Source organism: Sparus aurata, chromosome 1 (assembly GCF_900880675.1).
Source record: "Sparus aurata chromosome 1, fSpaAur1.1, whole genome shotgun sequence".
In the NCBI taxonomy this organism is placed as follows: Eukaryota; Metazoa; Chordata; class Actinopteri; order Spariformes; family Sparidae; genus Sparus; species Sparus aurata.
This window is the reverse complement of record NC_044187.1, coordinates 15587494-15607627: the sequence shown is the minus strand read 5'-3', so window position 1 is coordinate 15607627 and position 20134 is coordinate 15587494. Positions and strand designations below refer to the sequence as shown.

The 20134-nt window shown below is 39.4% G+C and overlaps 2 protein-coding genes across 5 annotated transcripts; both read right to left on the bottom strand.

The window, feature by feature from the left end:
• Positions 1 to 314: 314 nt before the first annotated feature.
• On the bottom strand, positions 315 to 10245 carry dnajb14 (DnaJ heat shock protein family (Hsp40) member B14). The gene is made up of 8 exons (XM_030433708.1): positions 10024 to 10245; positions 5475 to 5649; positions 3230 to 3375; positions 2896 to 3084; positions 2465 to 2550; positions 2180 to 2289; positions 1275 to 1447; positions 315 to 1146 (listed from the first exon to the last, which is right to left on the bottom strand). The coding sequence occupies exons 1-8, from the start codon at positions 10154 to 10156 to the stop codon at positions 1022 to 1024; spliced, it is 1137 nt and encodes a 378-aa protein (XP_030289568.1). The 5' UTR covers positions 10157 to 10245; the 3' UTR covers positions 315 to 1021.
• Positions 10246 to 11288: 1043 nt separating this feature from the next.
• Positions 11289 to 19456, bottom strand: LOC115590806 (tetratricopeptide repeat protein 39B-like). Of its 4 annotated transcripts, none has more exons than XM_030432357.1 (20): positions 19242 to 19456; positions 18920 to 19142; positions 18729 to 18749; positions 18416 to 18447; positions 16744 to 16848; positions 16519 to 16650; positions 16251 to 16327; positions 15292 to 15421; positions 15086 to 15191; positions 14804 to 14869; positions 14565 to 14673; positions 14366 to 14433; positions 14199 to 14258; positions 13950 to 14111; positions 13752 to 13843; positions 13535 to 13655; positions 13330 to 13441; positions 13115 to 13232; positions 12471 to 12587; positions 11289 to 12375 (listed from the first exon to the last, which is right to left on the bottom strand). In XM_030432357.1, the coding sequence occupies exons 2-20, from the start codon at positions 18947 to 18949 to the stop codon at positions 12261 to 12263; spliced, it is 1773 nt and encodes a 590-aa protein (XP_030288217.1). In that variant the 5' UTR covers positions 18950 to 19142; positions 19242 to 19456; the 3' UTR covers positions 11289 to 12260. The 4 variants fall into 4 exon arrangements, with proteins under 4 accessions (XP_030288217.1, XP_030288287.1, XP_030288136.1 ...); XM_030432427.1 differs by having other exon boundaries at positions 18920 to 19137; XM_030432276.1 differs by having other exon boundaries at positions 18920 to 19456.
• Positions 19457 to 20134: the final 678 nt, after the last annotated feature.

Sequence of the window (20134 nt, the reverse complement as noted above, 5' to 3'; positions counted from 1 at the left end):
TTTTTCCACTTTTTAAAGACGATTGATCCGTTTCCAAATTTCCATTCACCTCTGCTGTGCAGATGTGGCAGCGTCATCTCAGAAATGACACATTAGGACAAATAAAACCCAAAGGATTTGCATGGTTATGTACCAATCATTTTTTTTTCTTATTTTGGTGAATTGATCTTCGATATCTAAATCAGACAAAAATGAATCCACAGTCTATGGTAATAATTTTACTTTATTTAAATGATTAGGTGAGCATTGAAGAAAAACTTTTTTTCTTCTATAGTTACTTAAATAACTGCATAAAATTCAAACATTCAAAAATGAAAATGTACAACCATTTATGAACAACAGTTTCAATGTCCTTCCATGTTGAGTCCCAACCAGCTTCACATTTTGATGTGGACAACATAAAATGTTCTCTAGTAGCAAAATCGCAGGTGTCTCTTGATGATCCATCGATCTTCACCCACACATGGAGGTGAGTCAGAAGCTTGAGAAAGCATTGTGTTTTATTTTTAGTTCCGTCTTCTGTTTCCGGTTCTTCAAAGAAATGGATTTGGCTGGAGGACAGCACCTCTATATGAACCTACAAAGTCTCCCATCTTATATTTGTCTCAAGCAGATGATGCCGAAAGCTGTTTGTTGATCTTAAGATGGAGATTTGCTTGTGCAGAATGCCTCTTCTCACTACTTGAAGCACATGCCTTTACAATCAAGTGTCCTTGTCCTTCTTGATTTCAGGATAACACAAGAAAAGCAGAGTAAAAAAAGGAAAGGTCTGGGGCTTTTCTACCATGTGTGCAGATTGGTTCATTAAGATGCAACAAGGTGGTTCCTGGGGTCAGGCTGGAGTGAGGAAGGAGAGGAGTTGGCGGGGGCAGATATGTGGAGGGGGACATTTTAAAACTTCAACAATAGAGCTAAATTATTTCAGTAAGTTTTTTGCTCCTAGTGTAAAGACTCTTTCTTAAAAAAACATGAACATACACATCTATTCATATACATTTTACAGGATCTAAAAGCGTCCGACTCATCCGCCTCTGAATAGGTTATTTAGTCTGTCCAGCTCCCTGCAGTTATCCATGGTCATGAGCTCCGCCTTCTTGCGCATTCGGTCATCCCTGTATACCTTAGCAGCATACAGCAGGTCTGTTTCTGGATGAGACAAGTAGAAAAACAATGTGATTGACAACACAAGAGTCTTGGAGAAAAAAAAAAAGCAGGAACTTTTATTGAATTCAGTTATGTAGTTCTGAGGGTGTATTATAACAATGGTCACTCACTTGTCTGTCTCTCCTTCCAACAGTTATTTCTGACATTAGATACATAGTCCTCCTCCACATTCTTCTCAATCTGCTGCAGCGCTGAGCCCTTAAACTCCGACTTGAAATCTCTAGTGACATAGTAGTCGACTTTTAGGTTTTCTGTCTGCCGTTTTACAGTCTGACCTGTGGACCTGGGACAGACAGAGGCAGAAGAGGCTGTTGTGAAAAATGCTGACAAGCATGGTAATTTTCCCATGTATGTGGAATGCTCAAGTTATTATATATTATCTAGTGCTGCAACTTACGGTTAGTTGCATTTGTTATTAATCTGTCATTTAAGAAAACATCATCAAATCTGGAGATCCGGCTCATAAGTGGCAAGTCACAGGTATACAGGCAGGAGCCGGACCCTTCGAGCAGTACAGTCTTAAAATCGATTCTAAAACTCAATGTTGACCAGTGAAGGGCAGCCAACATTAGTGAAATGTGGTTGCTTCTCTTTGTACGTGTTGAAAGCCTGGCAGCAGCATTTGTATAAACTGTAGTCTATGGATATTTCGTCTTACAATACCAGAGTGAAGTACCACGCAGTAGTGGAAGTTGGAGAAGATTAACGCACTGATGACCTTTTTTAAAGTCTGCAAAAGAAGGGAATGACTGGAGTGTGGTTAGCTGTCTGAGTTGTGACTTTTTTCCCTTAAAAAATGACTCGGAGCAAATAATACCTTACCAAATGCTAATGATCAATTACTTGGGCAGCTCTCATGGTGTCATTAAAACTGCAGATAACATTTTCAAACAACAGAGCTGAACTCTTCAACCAGCTTCTTTACATATTGTAATCAAAACTACAAATTTGAAATAAATGTGGGGGCAAGCAGAAAGTGCGTGTGGTGTGTGTGTGTGTGTGTGTGTATACGTACGGTCTAGAGTAGAGGCTGTAGGGTGGGGGGGACACCATCATCTGGCTCAGTATTGACACTAAAATCAGGACCACGATGGGCATCAGCTGGATAAACATTGAGAAACCCCCCTAGAGGTAAACACAGCACAATGAGTACATTTTCAGCAACTCACCCGTCTGATAATGTGCAGTCAAATATGTGGTTCTATGGATGCATATCAATCAAAAATACATTGTACATTTGGATAATAATTTTCTTATTACACACTAAATATAAACCCTAAATATGAGCCCATTTACGTACATCGCCCCTTTCTTCTGTTCTCTCTTGTCGGAAGTCTGTCTGATGGCTGTAGCTCGTTCTGCTGTTGTTGAAGGTGTGTGTGCTTGCTGTTGACAAAAACAGTATGACTGAGCTATGGAATATGTCAGCAATTACACCCACTGTCAGAGATTAGTATTCAAAGCTATATTTCATGCAATTTTAGTATCGAGGAAAAGGAAAGTGTGCACCGATCATCCTAACAAGGATGTACTGGTCTGACTTACAACACAACAGAGAGCGGTCGCATAATTTAGAAAGAAAGTACATTTGATGAGTGACTTTTTATGGGTTCAGTCAAAGTAGAAGAATTCAGTGTACACAACTAAATAAAGTCAAGGTCATTTACTTCTAAATCAACAACATGTAACCTCACAAGAATAAATCAAACTTTCACACAAGGGCTCACTTACAGGAGGGGAAGCCACCTCCAAAGAACATGTTGAAGAGGTCCTCTGGAGTGATGTCAGCCTCAAAGCCCCTGTGGAAGTCAAAGCCTCCTCCATGCGAGTGACCCGGGCTGCTTGGCTCCTCTCCTCCTGTCAGGTCATACTGCCGTCTTTTGTCTGGGTTGCTCAGCACTGCATATGCATTACCAATCTCTGAAAGAGACCATGGTTGATGAATAAAATAGGGGGGGATGTAGGACACAAATTTATGGTTTCCAGGTGTTCAAATACAATGCTTAGATAATTCAATATTGCATTGTCTACAGTATTTGTGAGAATTATAATTGTTTTCAATTACTTTTAAAGGCCTCTGTTGCTCCAGGTGCATGATTTTTGTCTGGGTGGAACTTCAGTGCTAGTTTCCTGTAGGCTTTCTTTAGCTCGTCCTCACCCACTTCTTTACTGACACCCAGCACTTCATAGTAGTCTTTACACCGCTTTATTCTGAAAGACAGGAACAGAGATTGAAGCAGCTGAGCGGCGTGCAGACTGTCCCTGAAAATAACATGTTGATGGTGTTGATCTTAGTCACATAAATAAATGATGCTGAAGCACATTTCCCAGGGAAAATGAGGTCATAGCTGTATAAAGCTTATCAACCTCGACATCCTCTGTGGTTCACCAATATGAAGTTACAATAGTCACACAGACAACACTAAGCATTTACAAAAGCCATTAGCCATACAGGTGCTCTATTCATGCATTTAGCAAGACAGAGTGAAAGACTGTATACACTGTATGTGTAGTTCTTCTGGAGTCTCTTTCTATAAAGAACCCATCAAGAGCAGGAAGGAGGGAATCAAGCATGTATATTTTATTAATTATGGAAGGTAGCTAGGCACATACACCGTCCTGCGATGTATATTCCAGTCTGTCATTAGGCCCGGACTACTTGAAGGTAAGGTAATATTACAGAATGAATATCAGTATTTTCCAGACATCAATAGGCATGCCAAAAATAGCAAATGTAACTTAAAAAAATAAATGTTAAAAAATCACATTCAGAATTATTAACTGATTATCAAGTAAAAGAACTGCGTTCTACCGTTATGCATAGATCATACACATATTCACACGTGTGTAAAACAAAGAAAATCCCCCGGAAAATGTTTTACAATTAGCTGGGAATTATTAACTAAACTAGTACAGAACCAAATGCATCAAAGCTTCCACTATTGCCATTGTAATCAATGTCCAAAAAACAGGGGTTTAATTATCCATCAATCCTGATCGATATATCAATTAAATGTTTAATGATCCAATGTGATTGGTGCAAAGTAAAAACACTGATCTGTATCACAGTTTTTAAGATGTGTCTGTATGCGTCCAAGAACAAGACTTGGATGATATTACCTCCCCTCTCATGAATAAATCAGCAGTGAGAAAAGATGAGTCAACAGACTAACAGGCAAATCACTAAGCAGTCCACCAACTTGTTGTTGCTCTTTTTCAACAGTGCTGAATTTCAACCGTGGTGTTCCATCAAGAGATGACAGTTATTAATGAGCTTAATTTTAATCATTTGTTACATGTTCATGTTGTTAAGCAATGTTTTATGTGCGTTAGTGGAGTCAATTAAAAGTAAACTTTATTGAGCAGTTACAATTATACATGTGTTGTTTTTTGTTTTGTTTATTATTGGCCAAAAGCAGAAAAGAAAGTGTTGGCACCCTCTCCTGTAATTAACTGTGCTAAATGGGTAGATGATCTTGTTTCATATCGATCACAAGCCACTGAATTCGATAAAAATCTTGTAGTGACAGATTTGTGAAATTAGCAAATATCAAATCGTTCATTAATCGTGCTGTGATTAACAGCCCTCCTAAATAATGACTGCAAGTTTGATAGCCCTAAATTTAACAGACTGTATTTGATCAAATCATCATAATTCCTGTCACGGAATTGTAAGAGGAATAAGCTTGCTGATGAGGTCACATGGGAGACAATTGTAATGTAAACAGTGAACAACTGATCTATTTCTTAGATGACATGATGCCATTTTTAACCCACTGAAGCCTTCCCAAAGGATTTAGCATAACAACACGAGGGAATACAGTGATTACCCATGTGTAAATGCAACACAGCGTTAGGATTGCATAATGACGAGCAGCCTGTGTATACTTTTAAATATACTCAGTTTGCCATGACCAGCTCTCTACCATCTAATTGGAGGGTGTATGCTGCAGATAAAAATGCACTGACGGTCTACCTCTTTCACCCTGTAGTCGTATTGTGGGCTAAAATTAGAGCATGTAGTGGTTACCTGGTATCTAGTTCACACTGCTAAATGTCTCTCACTTTCTCCTCTCATTGGCATGGCGCCAAGCTGAAGAGGTTCCCATGGCAATAGGTGTGTGTGCACAACACCGCAGCCACAGATGAACGGCCTAATCAGGCATAATAGAAACAGCACTGCTGTCACAGGGCCGATTGTAGGAAAGGAACAAAAATAGACGTCTGAAGTGGGACGGGTTTTAGTACCAACCAGCGGGAAAATAGATGCTGCATGAAATGGAAGACTTCGTGAGTGGTAAAACTCTCACCTTTGCACACCTTCCACCTGCTCTTTGGTAAAGACTTTAGAAGAGTCGCCTCCTGCAGACTCGTGGCTTTCCCGTTCTGGCTGGGCTCTGGTGCTTTCTGAGCTTTCTGCTTGTCGCCTACGATACGGCCCATTACCTGCCGAGCTGCCGTTCCTCGTTAATGCGTCCAACAAAGCTGAAGAAGAGAAGGAGAAAATGACAAATTACTATCTTCAGTATCTTAAAGCAATATTATCCAACTTTTTAAAATCAAATAACTTTAGAATTAGGTAAAAGAATGTTTTGCTATATTGTGATGTTTTTGACAGTTACTGTGGTTGCTATATATAGTAGTACAGAAAGATCATTTTTGGATAACAATTAAAAACTTTTATTGAAAAACTATTAAGCCATGGTGATGTGACATTAGCTGGGGTCTATTCCAAACAAAACAGCACTACAATCCTCGTCACAATGCTGTTTTGTCACACGTCACTTACAGCTCCTGTGTTTTGGATGTCATTTCCATAATAAGATTTTACATTAATAAGTTCTAACATTAGGATAATGTGAGCCTCTAAGAGCAGTCAGATGGTTTCTCTAGTGATGATAACTCAATGATTTGGGAATTCAAGATCATAAATAAATATAATGTTGATACACAGCTCTAAATTATGTAGCATAATTACACTGCACAGCTTTGTTTAGAAAAAGGAAAGTATGACAGTTACATGCAGTTGAAAGATTTTCAAGTAGCCCATGTTAGAACAACACTGCCCAATGAAACCTTTAAATAGCTCTTAATTCAAAGCTAAAGGCAACACTTGAGCCAGAAAAACAGACAACCAAATCTAATTTGGTGCAGTGCAAGGAAGTACTGGCCTCAATCACTCAATAAAGAAGCCTGCGAGTCCATCAAACCAAGAAGCAGTGAGCATGCAGCACATTTTGTTTACACGCCCAGTTTTCCTTTCCATAATCAAAGTCAATTTAAATCCAGTTGCCAGATCCCAAACAGCAAGCACAAAGCTGACCACAACCAAGTTGGTGGTCCATAACATTAATGTCATACATTAAAAACACCACAGTTCGTTGACAGGATCCATTTGGCAGTAGCTGGTATTATCAATTGTATAAATACAAATCTGCCCATTGTACTCTAATAAAAGGGAGTGATAAGACTTTTAACTCATAAAGAAAGCAAACTTGACATGTGCCGGCTGTATTTTATTCACAGTGCATCACAGAGACCTGGGTAAAACTCCTCTTTTCTTCAAGCCTTTGTGTAGCGTCCGTCCAGCAGTTGTTAGCTCACATTCAAGATCGCTATCCCAGTTGGAAATGTAGTCAAAATACATACTAATAATACAAATACAAAAGACACAGCAACAGTAGAGCAGCCTCATCATCTCTGGCTTGACAGCAGAAATGCTTTTAACTGTTATTATGTTCCCCTATTGGTTAACAATACATTATTCATCATTACACAGTTTGTTCTCATGTAACTCAAGCACACAACTATTGCCTTTGACACAATCCTAATCCCTCTTTCTTATAGCACTCAAGGCTACTTAACATGTTTGTGCAAATTCTATTGTGCTGCTTTGTATGCTAGCAGTGTGTTACAGATTTTCCCAAGCTGAACCGTACACATCTGCAGCTTAAACAAACTAATTTATCCCAGTGATAAAATACATTCCTCTCACAGTCTACATATCACAATCCTCCGTCCTTAATCTGAACGCATTCACAGCAGAATGGAGAATACTGGCTTAACTCAGCTAGTTAATAACTCACTTACTGACTTCAGATAACTTGAAGACAATTAGTGACAAACATCAAAGTGCTTTGTGATACAGACACGACCCCCCGATGTGACTGCTGGGAGGAATACTGGCGTGCAGGTGCTTCCTTGACCTGCCTTATTCCGTCAACCCCTTTTGTGTGATTCCCCGGATTGCGACATCAAGGGATGTGACACACTCCATGTCAGACCTGTGCAACCTCTCCACAACCTTGTGAAGGCCTCTGCAGCAATGAGGGAGACATCTTATGACTGTAGGTTCACATACTCACTGACTTTTAAGTGTCAAACAGCATTGTTCCACAAGACTGCAAAGGTAGTCGTAAATGGTACAGAAGGACCTGGTTTTAATGTATATATTTTTATGTTACCATTTTCACTGTTCTATTATTTCTTTTTCCTTATCAGCGCAGCCTTTTTTAAAGACCATGGCCACGGCATTACAGGTAAAAATAGCATTATGGCTACTGCTGGCATTATGGCATAATGCGAGCTGCTTTACCATTTGTTTTATCAATGTGCGTTGTCCCCTCACAACTGAACTAAACCAAATATTTTGTTTTTGTCAGTAGAAACGAGCTGGTATTTCTTCTTCCAACAAGGATATTATTCTGTTAATACAGGAAAGTCTGTCTGTTAACAAGATATCAGCAAAGCAGAGCTGGGTGGTGGGGCCTTCCAATATTATCACAATATTTTAAGGACATATTGCGATACACAATATTTACCTTGTTAATTTGAAATCTTCTCAGAAGTACGTTAAAATTTAAAATCGATATTGCAACAATATTGTAGGATGATTATTGTACTTTCACACTATTTGTACATTCACAAATAACTAATATAATGAGATTTTTGATCATGAATCTTCAACCATTTACTGTAATGCAGTTTTTAAAACAAGGAAGAGGCAACACTTACGCCACATCATTGCTGTGTTCTGTTTTACTATCTCCTATATCGTCACTTCTGTAAAATTAGATTTTTGTTCATTCTGATGGGTTTTTTTTTACTGCCAATTCTTCTGTGTGTCCTGTCCTTTTCCAGGTCACCATGGTGTAGTGGAGGTCGTGCGACTCGGGCACCGCTTGGCGATGATTTGCCGGCTCAGCCATCCTCCTGTACCCACACTCTTCACATATATTTCATATAATTTCCTTGTACCAGCCATTCTGTCAGTGAAACTTCTGTGATTTTGTTGTTGTGTACAGTACATGTCTGTCTGTCCTGGTAGAGGAATCCCTAGTTACCCTAGTCACCCCAGTTAAAAGGGTTTGCTTTTTTTAACATGTTTTTCCTCACTCGCATCACAATGTAACATATCATATATATATTGCCCAGCTCTACAGCAAAGTTATTAAAAGTAACAAACATCTCCAGATAACACAAAGAATCACCCAAACCATCAGGATTTTGACCTCTAATCTTACCATAGCCTCAAGCTGGAGAACTCACACAGTCCCTTTATTCCCCTTTTCCTTTCAACACACACTTAATGTGCTTAGTTTTCTTGTATGACATATATTACATCTCCCAATGCAGTATAACCCACTTTCTTTGGTCCATTGTTTAAAACCCTGTGTGTATACCTTCTCTTCTGCTCAGAGCCTTTTAATAATGGACTTAATGTTTCAGTTCGCAGCCTGTGATGTGCCTGTGTTTTGCTCAAATAACTGGGAACTAGAATTTTCTTATCTTAGCTGCACAGTGGTAGCTAAATGTCTGTTATTGGCTTTGTTCAAGGTCCAGCCTTGGCAAGCCAGTTATCTACCAGCTTCTCCTGGTAATCTTGGTCATCACTGCTTAATACACATAGCTGCACCTGTGCAGGTTGATCACAGCCACTTCACATCCATCTGCATGCGGAGGAGCTAATGACCACCACTGTGCAAGCTCATAAGTCCCCTCATAAGTCTGTATATCAAACAGCCTCGAGGAACTACAATCCAGACCACTTATGCCAGTCCCATCCTTGCTTAAACCCTTTTAGCAGTCATTCCGCAACCAGCTGAGTGGCCTGGATTAGCCTATACTTCGAGGCTCTCTCTGGGTCAATCATTCAATTAAAGGATTGGACTGGAAAGGACTAGCTAGCCCAACTGTCGCTACATCTCTCTCCAGGCTCCACTTGCCTGCTTTGCCCTCCCCAACATCCCTGGAAAGTCCACAACCTTTACACAGCGACAATAACAACAAAGGCAAAAGTCCATAACTTGAATTGACAGTAAAACTACAGCTAACATGACGCTTTTACATGTCAGCCCGACTTAAAAGACGCTATAATGACATTTGTGACAGCTAGCTTTTTCTTCTTGCTAGCTCTTGATGGTTTCACGGTTAGCTGACAGTAACTAGTAGAGGCATTACATTGCTTCACTGATAGCTAACACAAGCAGAGCTACATGCTAACCCTTGGTCACTTGACGTCCTCTTACATCTAGGTTATAACCCCAATTTAGGCTACTTTCAAAGTCCACTACTGCGAAGAGCTAGCCATGTTAGCTCGGACGACGCTAGGCCGACAACTTAGCCAACGCTAACTCGGATGTGTGTGGCTTTATATCCTGCCTTTTACCACCGTATCTACTTGAATGTCATACTGTATTCTTGACTGATATTAATTCATCACAGAATAGCTGTTATCGTCATATATTAGTCAACAGGTGACCCGCTTTGAGCCTAAACCGCGGGTGATGTTATCAAACGTCAGCTACTAGCTAGCTAACACTTGGCTAGGTTAAGCTAGTTAGTCGCCAACGGCCTCACCTTTGGCCCTGTCAGTCGGGAACAGCTTCTCTGCTTTGTTGAGAAACTTCAACGCCTTCTCTTTATCTCCGGCTTCGAGGGCTTTCGTCGCTATTTTCATACATTTTTCTGCCTCGTCCCTGTTCCCTTCCATCTTCGTTCCTCTTCCTCCTCCGGCAGGAGTCAGCTGATCATGTCAGAACACGTGGTCACGGCCACTGACAGCAGAGTGTGTGAGATGCATGTTAAAGCCTCCCTACTGACATGGCCTGGCGCTGTGCTGTCATCATTACATAAACCATCCTTACTGTTATTGTTTTAAATAGAAGTGAAATGAAGAATCATCAGATCCTTAACTCAAGTACAACCAGTACAGAAAAGTAAAAATACTCCATTACATATAAACTCAAGCATAGGCCTATATTACCTGTACAATTTGAGTTCAGTGGTTCTAAAGGAAAAAGTCAACCAAAAATCTTTTGAAAAATTCAGTTGTACTCCCTCTCACGCCAATGGAAAATCCGGTGAAGTTCTGCAGTCCACAAAACATTTGCAGAGCTTCACGGCAAAACAGTGTCGCAGCGTTTTCTTGAACCACTGAAGTAGATGGGGACTTGTTTCAATACGTAATACTCCATTATATAAACTCAAGCATATATTACCTGTAAAATTTGAGTTCAGTGGTTCTTAAAAGGGAAAAATAAGAAGTCAACCAAAAATCTTTTTAAAAATTCAGTTGTACTCCCTCTCACGGCAATGGAAAGTCAGGTGAAGTTCTGTAGTCCATAAAACATTTGCATACCATCGCAGCGTTCTCTTGAAACACTGAAGTAGATGGGGACTTGTTTCAAGACGTAAACAAACGACTGTAAAAAATTTTTATAAAATATCTCCACACAACCTGCATGGCATAATCCAAGTCTCTTGGAGCTCTGAGATCCCGAAAAGATTTGAAAAGATGTAATTTACGCCCGTTTTACAGCCGAAATCTTCACTTTAGCTGCAGAGTTCAAACTGTGTGTCGAGGTATCAAATGCGGTATATTTATACCAATCATGGACCTGAAGGCTTCAGGAGACTTGGATCGTGCCGGGCGAGCTATATGAAGCCCTTTTACATTTTAATTCTTGCTTTTGTAAATTTTTCCAAACAAGTCTCCATCTGCTTCAGTTGCTCAGGAGAATGCTGAAATAGAATGCTAATAATAATAATAATAATAATAACAATAACAATAACAACAACAACAATAATAATAGACAAACAAATTTCACATGCTGTCACAATGGAATATTAAAATCAGATTTCAGATTTATTCAGTAAATACCATTTACCAAAGCAGATTAATACAGACTGAGCAGAAGAAAAAGAAAACATTTATATATTTTGTATTTACAATTTGCATTTACTTTTACTTTAATTCTGACTACTTTGTGTTTTCACTGGAATTAACCCTCATCTTCAAAGCCATTCATCAAGTCTCTTCACAGTTTCTTCCTTAAATTTAAAACTCATTTCATATATGTTACAAGATTACACAGGGTTGCAGCTCAGAGCTCTGTTGTACCATACTGACAAAGTAAGTGTGTAGTTATGCCTTCATCACTGGACTGACAGAAAGATGGCCACCTGGAGGATTTCAAGTATAGTCAGAGTTGAAAGCACCGAACAGGGTTGTGAGACTTTGGTCCCGTTTTGGCATCATCGTGCGTCCTGAGTGATCCAATCACAAGTCAACACTCCCAATATGTCTTTGTGAACACACTGTCTTTTTCAAATAACATACCAACATAACAAACTTAGTGCAAGCGCTACAGCAAATTCTTCGTCATTGGTGACTTGGTGTAAAGTAAATACAATAAATTAAGACATGTCTGTAGTGCGTGCAGTTTCAACTTATTTTACTATTTACACTGAATTCATGACAGAAAAAGTCACCAGACTCCCTTAATAAGAAAAAAAACCCACTAAATTTAGAGAATATTACGTTTGAGAAACTGTATAAACTTTGTGAAATGCCGTCTACAACAAAGTCTTAACTATCTAGACCTATTTGGCAAGTCGGCTAAGGTTTGACATGAAGATACTTTTTGGGGGGGAATAAAAGTTAACCGTTTGTGTACGTGGAGCAGGGAGGTGAGACTAATCACTCGAAATGCATGTTGTGATGCATTTTATGCCAGGTGTTACTTGACGGGCTTGAAGCGGTCCTGGATGGTAAGAGCCCGTTTGCCTCGGGTTCTGTGCTGTTTGTTGAGTCTTTAAGCAGGCGTACGTGAAGGCGGAAGTTTGGCCGCGAAAGAGCCCATGGTGTTGAGTGCCGCGTGGATGCGGAAGTGAAGCCTCGACTCCATGTTGTAGTCTTTGTAGTTCGTCCTACAAATAAGATCACTTATTAGCCATTTGTGTAATACAGCGGCACAGATGCTACTCGAACAGTTGTGCCTTTTCGTAAAAGGAAGAATACGCACTTGGCATTTTCGATCACGGTGATGGCCGTGTTGATGTCACCTTTCTGCTTGTGCAACAGGCCCAGCTCATACATGGTGAACGGCACCAGGTAGCTGTCATGCTTGATATCACTTTCACTGCAAAATGAAAAATAAAAATCATGTATTTCATTTAGATGTATAACATTCTGTCTGCAAATATTTGATTTAAGACTGGTATTTGCCATTAAACTGATTGGCACTACAAACTCAAAGCCAATATCTGTGGCTACTACATACTGTATCCAATTCACAACCACTAATCACATGACAGGGCAGAGTGTTAAGACTTGTATTTATTGAACCCCAGAATTAACCATTCATTCATATAAAGAGGCTTTTTTTTCCCCTACATCAAATATACACCTATATATTTCAAGTTAGTTACTAGACTGAACTCTGAATGAAAAAAATACTGTAAAAAGCCCTGAGATTGATGATAAAGTACCGAAGAACTGCGTCAAATTTAAATTTTAAACCAACCCTTGGAAAATAGTTGATTGCTGTAGCTGAATGCCTTATCACTGATATAAATCAAAAGATGAGCAGTGGTTTGATTTAATTTGTGCAGTAGACTCCTTCTCCAACGTTGTGTGTGTATTGCGATGGTGGTGATATGAGCTCACCTGGAAAGGACATGATTGAAGCACAGCTCCGCCTGGACCAGACGCCCCAGCTGTCTTAGACACAGGCCTTTCAGCAGCTGGATGACACACAGGTCATCCGTGTGATACTCTGATGGGTCTAGAGATTAAATTCAATGCTGTTAAGTTTCATGTCAGTGCTAAAAAAGTAAACATATTGGTCAGTGGTTAAAAAAAATAAATAAAAAAAAACGCACCTGGATTCTGTCTGAGCTGTTGCTCTGCCTCCTCTAATATGATCAAGATACTTTCAGTCAGCTCTGGTCTTTTGCCGACTACCGTGAAACCGTTCCATACGTACATCATCTCCTGTGGTAAAGAAAGAAAAAGTTGTTTGAAAATGAGAGCTGGCTTGACAACGATGTTGATTCTATGAAAGTAAGAGTGCACATGAGTCCTCACCAAAGCCGGGACCACAAGTTTCACGGGGTTAGAGGAAGAGTATCGCTGTGCCTTCTTTGCTGCAAACTTCTCCGTTGGAATTGACTTCCCAGCAATCCTTATTCTGAAACCATCCACCTGCCTGCGAACCACATGTTTCACAGTTACTGTGGAATGATTACAGACCTCAAACCAAAAATTGTGCACACAATTAAAAGGCACTTTCTAAAAAACACACCTGAATAATTCCACCACATTTTCCCCCAGCTGAGTCACTTCTTCCTCCGGCAGCATGCTCAAGATGGCAGCCTTCTGGTATACATAGATGGCCTGCGAAAGAAAAGCAATACAGAAAAGGTAAAAAATAAACTTAATAAAAAAACAGCAAGAGCAGTTTTACAGGTAAAGGTAAAGAGGAAACTGTTCCGTTATTCACCTGTGACCATTTGCTCTCTTTGCAGAGCAGGTCAGCGTATCGATACGCCTCCCTCCAATTTAGCTCGAAGGAGTAGGCCCACATCAGCTCCCAGTAACACAGGTGGTGAATCTGACGCCACTCCTGCTGTGCTGCGATACAAGCCAGGAACTTCTCCTCGGCCTGCAAAGAGACACACAGGGATTCCAGTTTTCTATCACTTCAACAGAAAATTCATAAGCAGATATTGCATTTACTGTAAATACTCACAAAGGTGAAGTTTCCTTTGAGCAAAGCAATCCTTGCGGTGTAGAAGAGCATCAGAGCTCCCTATATGGACAACGTACAAATAATTCAATTCAAAGTAACGCTGAAAGGAGCAAACATGTGTGACATTTCATCAGTATCATATCAGGGAGAAAAAAAACACAGCTCACATTAGGGAACTTTTCAGTGTAAGGCTGCAGCAGTGTTTCAGCCTCAGTAAGGTTTCCGTCACCAGTACCTGAAGGAAGAATGTGAGAACAAAGAATGAGACATTCCTGATCTCCAATTGAAAAAAAAAGAAAATGCTGGCAAACTAATGAAGGCATGGGATTTAGATTCCTGGAGAGACATTTGTCAGCGTCTTCTCACCCAGAATCACTGTAATGTAGAGATGAAACATGAGCAGCGTCAGGGTGCTGAGGATGGAGCGCAGGCTGTTGCTGGCTGCTCCCTCTCTCAGCGATGACAAACCCACTTCCTGCAAGATCATTAGCAAATGAGTATGATTTGAACGGAAACCTTGATACTAGAAACACAATCCGCATATTATTAGTTGTACTGAAAAGAGACACAAGCTCGGTCTTTGTCAATAGACTGATGGCACCTACCCTGTCTCCTGAGAAGCCCAAGAACTCCATCAGTCTGAGGACTCGGGATGGGAGCAGGGACAGCATCTGATACCAAAAAGGGAGGGAAAAGTTTATTTCAGCAGCCTTTTTTCCCCTCCACAATCTACAGCATACATGCATACATATCTGCAGAAGAAGTTCATAGACTGTGTATATAGTTGTTCATAAAATAAACTGCATTCATAAAAACATGACAAGATTTAGCAGAAATACATTTTTAGGAGGCCTACTGTATCACTGTAAGGTTTCCACAGCTCTCACCAGATTAAATGACCCAATGCCCATGTTGACGCCACCCTTAAAATGGATGTGTGTGCTGCTCTGATTTTCCATCTCTTTTGTGATATTTGCCATGGCCTGACATTCCCTGGTTGGGGACACAGCAAAAAAACAAAAACAAAACACTTTATATGATGATGTTTATTTTTATTTTTGGTCTGGTTATCGCTTCCCGTCAAGTTTCTTACTTGTATATCTGATAACTGTTTCGCATTTTCATCCCTCCTTTGATGAAGCCGATTATACTCTCATCCAGGAACGTGAGAGCCGCTTTCTGCAGGAGAACTTCAGCATAGCACAGCTCCGCGTGCATCTCTTCTGTTAAAATGGAAGAAAATATCACATATTGGGTGATTTATTTTAAAGACAATGAGAAATGTAAAGTCATTTTGCAAGAAGGTTCATTTTAACAACCTTGACATTTTCTCTGAACTTAAAGGGTAACTTCAACAATTTTACACATTAAAGTGTGTTCACGGGTCTTGTGTAGTACTACTGCATATGTGAAAAAAGTAGTACAAGTAGTATTTTGTGGCTTCAGAAGAAGCTGCCATGTAATCTGATAAATTGCCTCTAGTGATGTCACCCAGTGGCTAAATTGCATTGTGGGTAATGTAGGCACAAGGTTTTGAAAAGAAGTCCACTACTAAACTCATTGGAATGTTTAAAAAGCAAATCATTAGAGTTGATACAGCAGAATCAGTGTTGTTTTACATCTCCCTTTTTATTCCATGTATTCTTCTTCCTTATTGAAATCTGGAGCTACATTACCCACAATGCAATTTAGCCACTGGAGGCAATTTATTGCATGCAGCTTCCTTTGCAGCCACAAAAGGCTTTTTTCTACTTTTAACAGATACACATTTGTACTCCCCAAGACCTGTAAACACCCTTTAAAGTGTAAAATTGCCGGACCAACCCTTTAGATTGTAATCAGCGGTTAACAGATGCAAATGTTTGTAAGAGAGCAGATAATGCCACTAATCCCGAACAAGAAATGTGCAGTAGCCCAAAGCATAAAAGATTGGTGATATACATTTTATATATTAAAACAAAATCATTTCCTGTATGTCAACATGGTGATCATGTCACACAGGCTCAAGTATGCATTTTCATTAAAGCCTGGAGATAGAAGCTCATCACTTACCTTCTGTCAGGCTCTCAGCTGGCTGTCTGTACCAAAAGCTGGTTAAAGTCTCCATTATTCCAATTTTCTTCCGAAATCTAAATTCAGATAAAAACAGTAAATGGTGACAACTTATTAAAAAACAGCAGGTTTGTGTCTCAACTCTTTAGATCAAGGTCACCAGTGCATTAATTCCAGGAAGTCAGGGATGTACCACATGTTGTCCCAATGTTGAATGTAAAAACAACATCCTGAGCGTTTATTAACACGTATACGAAGTTTTTGAAACCTTTCGCATGTCTGCAGCGATTCTCTCAGTGATGTCATGGCAGCATCCATGTCCTTTGGATCAAAAGTCATGCCTGCCTGCATCACCAAGATGCTACTGTAACCCATTGCGTGGTACATGCTCTGATTCTTCCTGAAGGGGACAAATGCAGTCATTAAAAAAAAAAAAAAAAAACGCACATTCAAAATTAAAGTAGAGATTGTTAGTTGAGTGTTTATGACTTACCAGGGTTTTAAGAGCGCCAAAGCATCAGCAAACCTGTTGTTCAGAAAAAGCTCTAAGGCGGACGAGCATTCCTTCAGTGCAGATTCTAAATCCATTTTATGTGACCTGGATGAAAGATTGGCAAATTTAGGGACATTTATTAAACATAAAAACACCCATTGTTGTAAAGAGTACACAAAAGTTTTACTTCAGTTAAAGTAAATATATCATGTTAAAGGAGACCTATTATGCTTTTTTGTTTTCTTCTTTTCCTTCAGTGTTTTATATTAGGTCCTTGTGCCTGTGAGAGATCTTGAAAGTAATAAAGGTCAAGGTCTGCACAACAAAATTTATATGCTCCCACAGAACACACTGCTCCTGAAACGCCTCGTCAGTAGTCCCGCCTTTCGTTTAGCAACGTCGAGAAGTCACGCTACGTTACCGTGTCACACTTTTGCATAATGTATGCCTAGCAGCTAGTTTGGCATGAAAGAAATTATTAAGCACAGATGCTCTGCTGTTGTAAGCAGTGCAGAGTCAGGCGTGTGTGAGCTGACTAATCAGAGGAGACTGTGATATTCAGGGAGGTGGGCCTTAAGGAAACAGGAGCTAAAACAGAATGTTTCAGACAGAAGGGGTATACAGAGCTGCAGCATCGGACAGTTTGAGAAAACAGATGTGTTTTTGAGCACTAAAGCTTGTAAACCTATTCTAGGAGTGACCCAAAAATAAATGTATGAACGTGAAAATGAACATCTCCTTATTAAAGTATTGTAAGTAAAGGAAATGCAAGTTATAGTAAATCATACATTGTTTTAAGTCTATGTACATCCTGTATACTATAGGCCATCTGCTTACCTTCCTAGACAATAATTGTCAAGTGTTTTCTACTTAATCTGATTGCTGATAAATTCCATTAATTTAAATTGCAATAATTAGTCTCTGGTGTAACATGCAATCTGCAAAGTAACTCGTGATTACATTTAATTCATGTCAGCCATTTAATTCATGTCAGCCCTCAAAATGTTTTGGTGTTTAAAGTATAAAGTAGCAGAAAATAGATATACTCACAGTACTTTGATACAAGAACCTCAAAATTGTACATAGTATGTATATGAGAGTTTTATTTTGTATTTCTTACTTCTTACTTTTTTATTGTATTGACTATTCTTTTAATATTATTGTTTATTACAATACCCTGTCCTTTGGCTGCTGTGATGAAGACATTTACCCGTTTGTGGGACAAATAAAAGAAATTCTGATTCTGAAGTATGGTACTTAAGAAAATGTACTTACTTAGATTCCACCACTTAATACATCTGACATGAAATCCTTCGCAAGCATTCAGAAAGAGTTTCAAGTTCAAATCTGGAAAACTACTGGCCTAAAAATATTCTTGGGTTGAAATTCAACTGTTACAGTCTCTCTTGCATGATGATGATTTGAATGTGTAAAAAAAGTATTTTAAATGTACTTTTACAGTTAGACAGCCTCTCATTTACACATAGTTGTTGACCTCTAGTGTACTGTATTGTGTATTGCAATGATTACATATCATATTTGCAAGGATAATTTATTCCTGGAACTATATACAGTGTATCTGATTATTATTTACATCAAATATCAATCACAAATACAAGCACTGATTCCTTACATCCTATATAATATAAAATGACTGCATAATTTAACTTACATTGCGTCCTCAATGGGCTGGCTTAGGTCCACCTGAAGAAAAGGGAAGAAATGAGAAAAGTCCAACTTTGAGTCAATTTGAAAGTGGATTCTTGTGATCAGACCTCAGTGAGCTTATTGTGTCTCAGATTCAATCACCAATGATTAATAACAGTGGTCCACCAAGTGCTCAGATCTTTACTGAGGTGAAAGTTTAGATACACCCATGTTAAAGTGTCCCATTACAATAAAAGTCCTGCAGTGAGAAGTTGTTGTTTTTTTTAAGTAAAGAGCCAGAAGCACCATCAGGAAAAAGCACATTATATATTTCATACCCATGAAGAGCAACGCTTGATCTTTTTGCAGGTGAACATGAGGCGATGCACAGAGAGGAAAACATTTTTTCTTCTTTTAATTTCATCCTCCCTGCTCATTTCTCATATTTGAATGATGTGATTCAACAAACAACATTGGAAAACATTTTCAAAATAAATTAGTTTTTCTAAGTCTGCAGTTAAACACCTACCTGTTGCAGTGAATCAACTTTCGTGTCCATGTTATGTAGGAATCGGGAGCCAGGAGTTATGGAGCAGCCTCTGTCAGGAATAAGCTCTCCTCACTTGTACACAGGACGCTCCTCCGTCCTCTCGCGATATTTATAAAGGTGAAGAGAGACGGGAGTGGCCGAGATAACCACAGCCAACCCGACACGTGTCTCTTCACGCACGCACAGACCCTTTAAAACTTTTCTTAAAACACATTACAAAACTCAAGCTGACTGTTCCGGCAATTTGAGCAATTTTTTTCCCGAGATATATTTAATCCAGATGCCGTCGAGACATACTTACTGCAAATGAATCCAAACAAAGTGGCGCAGCGTCAACCGAGCGAAATGAAATGAAATTAAAGTGCATAATAGGGATAGATGGACGCGTGTGATGTGATGGTATTAGCTTGTTAGAAAGATTTCTAAGCGGCAGCTCCTGTGTCGTCCACATACTGAGAGGCATTAATAATAAGGTGCAGCTGCAGAGGCAGGTAGCAGGTGAGACTGATGAACCCCCTACAGGTGCCCAGAGCAAGAGTGTAAAATGGGGATATTGGCCCTGATAATGATTTGACAATGCCTTAATAGGCTAACAATAATGTCTGTAATTGGTTGAGGTGTGGCTCCTTTATCTACTTCACACATAGTTAAATACAGTGATGATGATGGGGTGGACACCAGGGCCAAAAGTGCCCTCTAACAATAAAGATAATATACAGGGGATGCTTGTCCCGGGTACCAACAAGACTATCTGGGGGGGCCTGATGAGCAGAAACACACATTTTTGTCATGCATATTTTTTATCGTTTTCCTGCGTTTTCTTTTCCCTTTTTTTTTTTTTTTTTTTTTTTTTTTAGAAATCTCATTTCAGTGGAACTCATTCCCATTTAACACATCTAAAAAGGGGGCTCCCAACCAGACAACTGTGTTTGTGAGAGGTAAAAAGCCGAAAAGGTTTGACACCACTGAGTTAATCTGTATTAATTCATTGTATTTTCTTACTAAAGAAGATTTTCGCGCATCAAACCGACTCAAATGTGGCTATGTTGGAAAGTGTCACTACAAGAGGATCCTGCAAACTGCTCCTGCATCACAATTCACTCATTTTGCAGAAGTTTCAGTCTCCCTCTAGATCTTATACACTGATCAACAAAAGTTTTAAAAAGGACTAACAGGGGAAGTGAATAACATTGA

Excerpts from the sequence above, each read along its gene's own strand:
- LOC115590806 (XM_030432276.1), bottom strand. The coding sequence starts at position 18,949 with ATGGACACGAAAGTTGATTCACTGCAACAG. Across the intron at positions 16,651-16,743 it reads TTGGCGCTCTTAAAACCCTG|GAAGAATCAGAGCATGTACC; the intron begins GTAAGTCATAAA and ends TGTCCCCTTCAG. Across the intron at positions 13,233-13,329 it reads ACAGCTCAGACAGAATCCAG|ACCCATCAGAGTATCACACG; the intron begins GTGCGTTTTTTT and ends TTTAATCTCTAG.
- dnajb14 (XM_030433708.1), bottom strand. The coding sequence starts at position 10,156 with ATGGAAGGGAACAGGGACGAGGCAGAAAAATGTATGAAAATAGCGACG. Across the intron at positions 2,290-2,464 it reads GAACAGAAGAAAGGGGCGAT|GGGGGTTTCTCAATGTTTAT; the intron begins GTACGTAAATGG and ends GTTTACCTCTAG. Across the intron at positions 1,147-1,274 it reads TTGGAAGGAGAGACAGACAA|AAACAGACCTGCTGTATGCT; the intron begins GTGAGTGACCAT and ends TGTCTCATCCAG.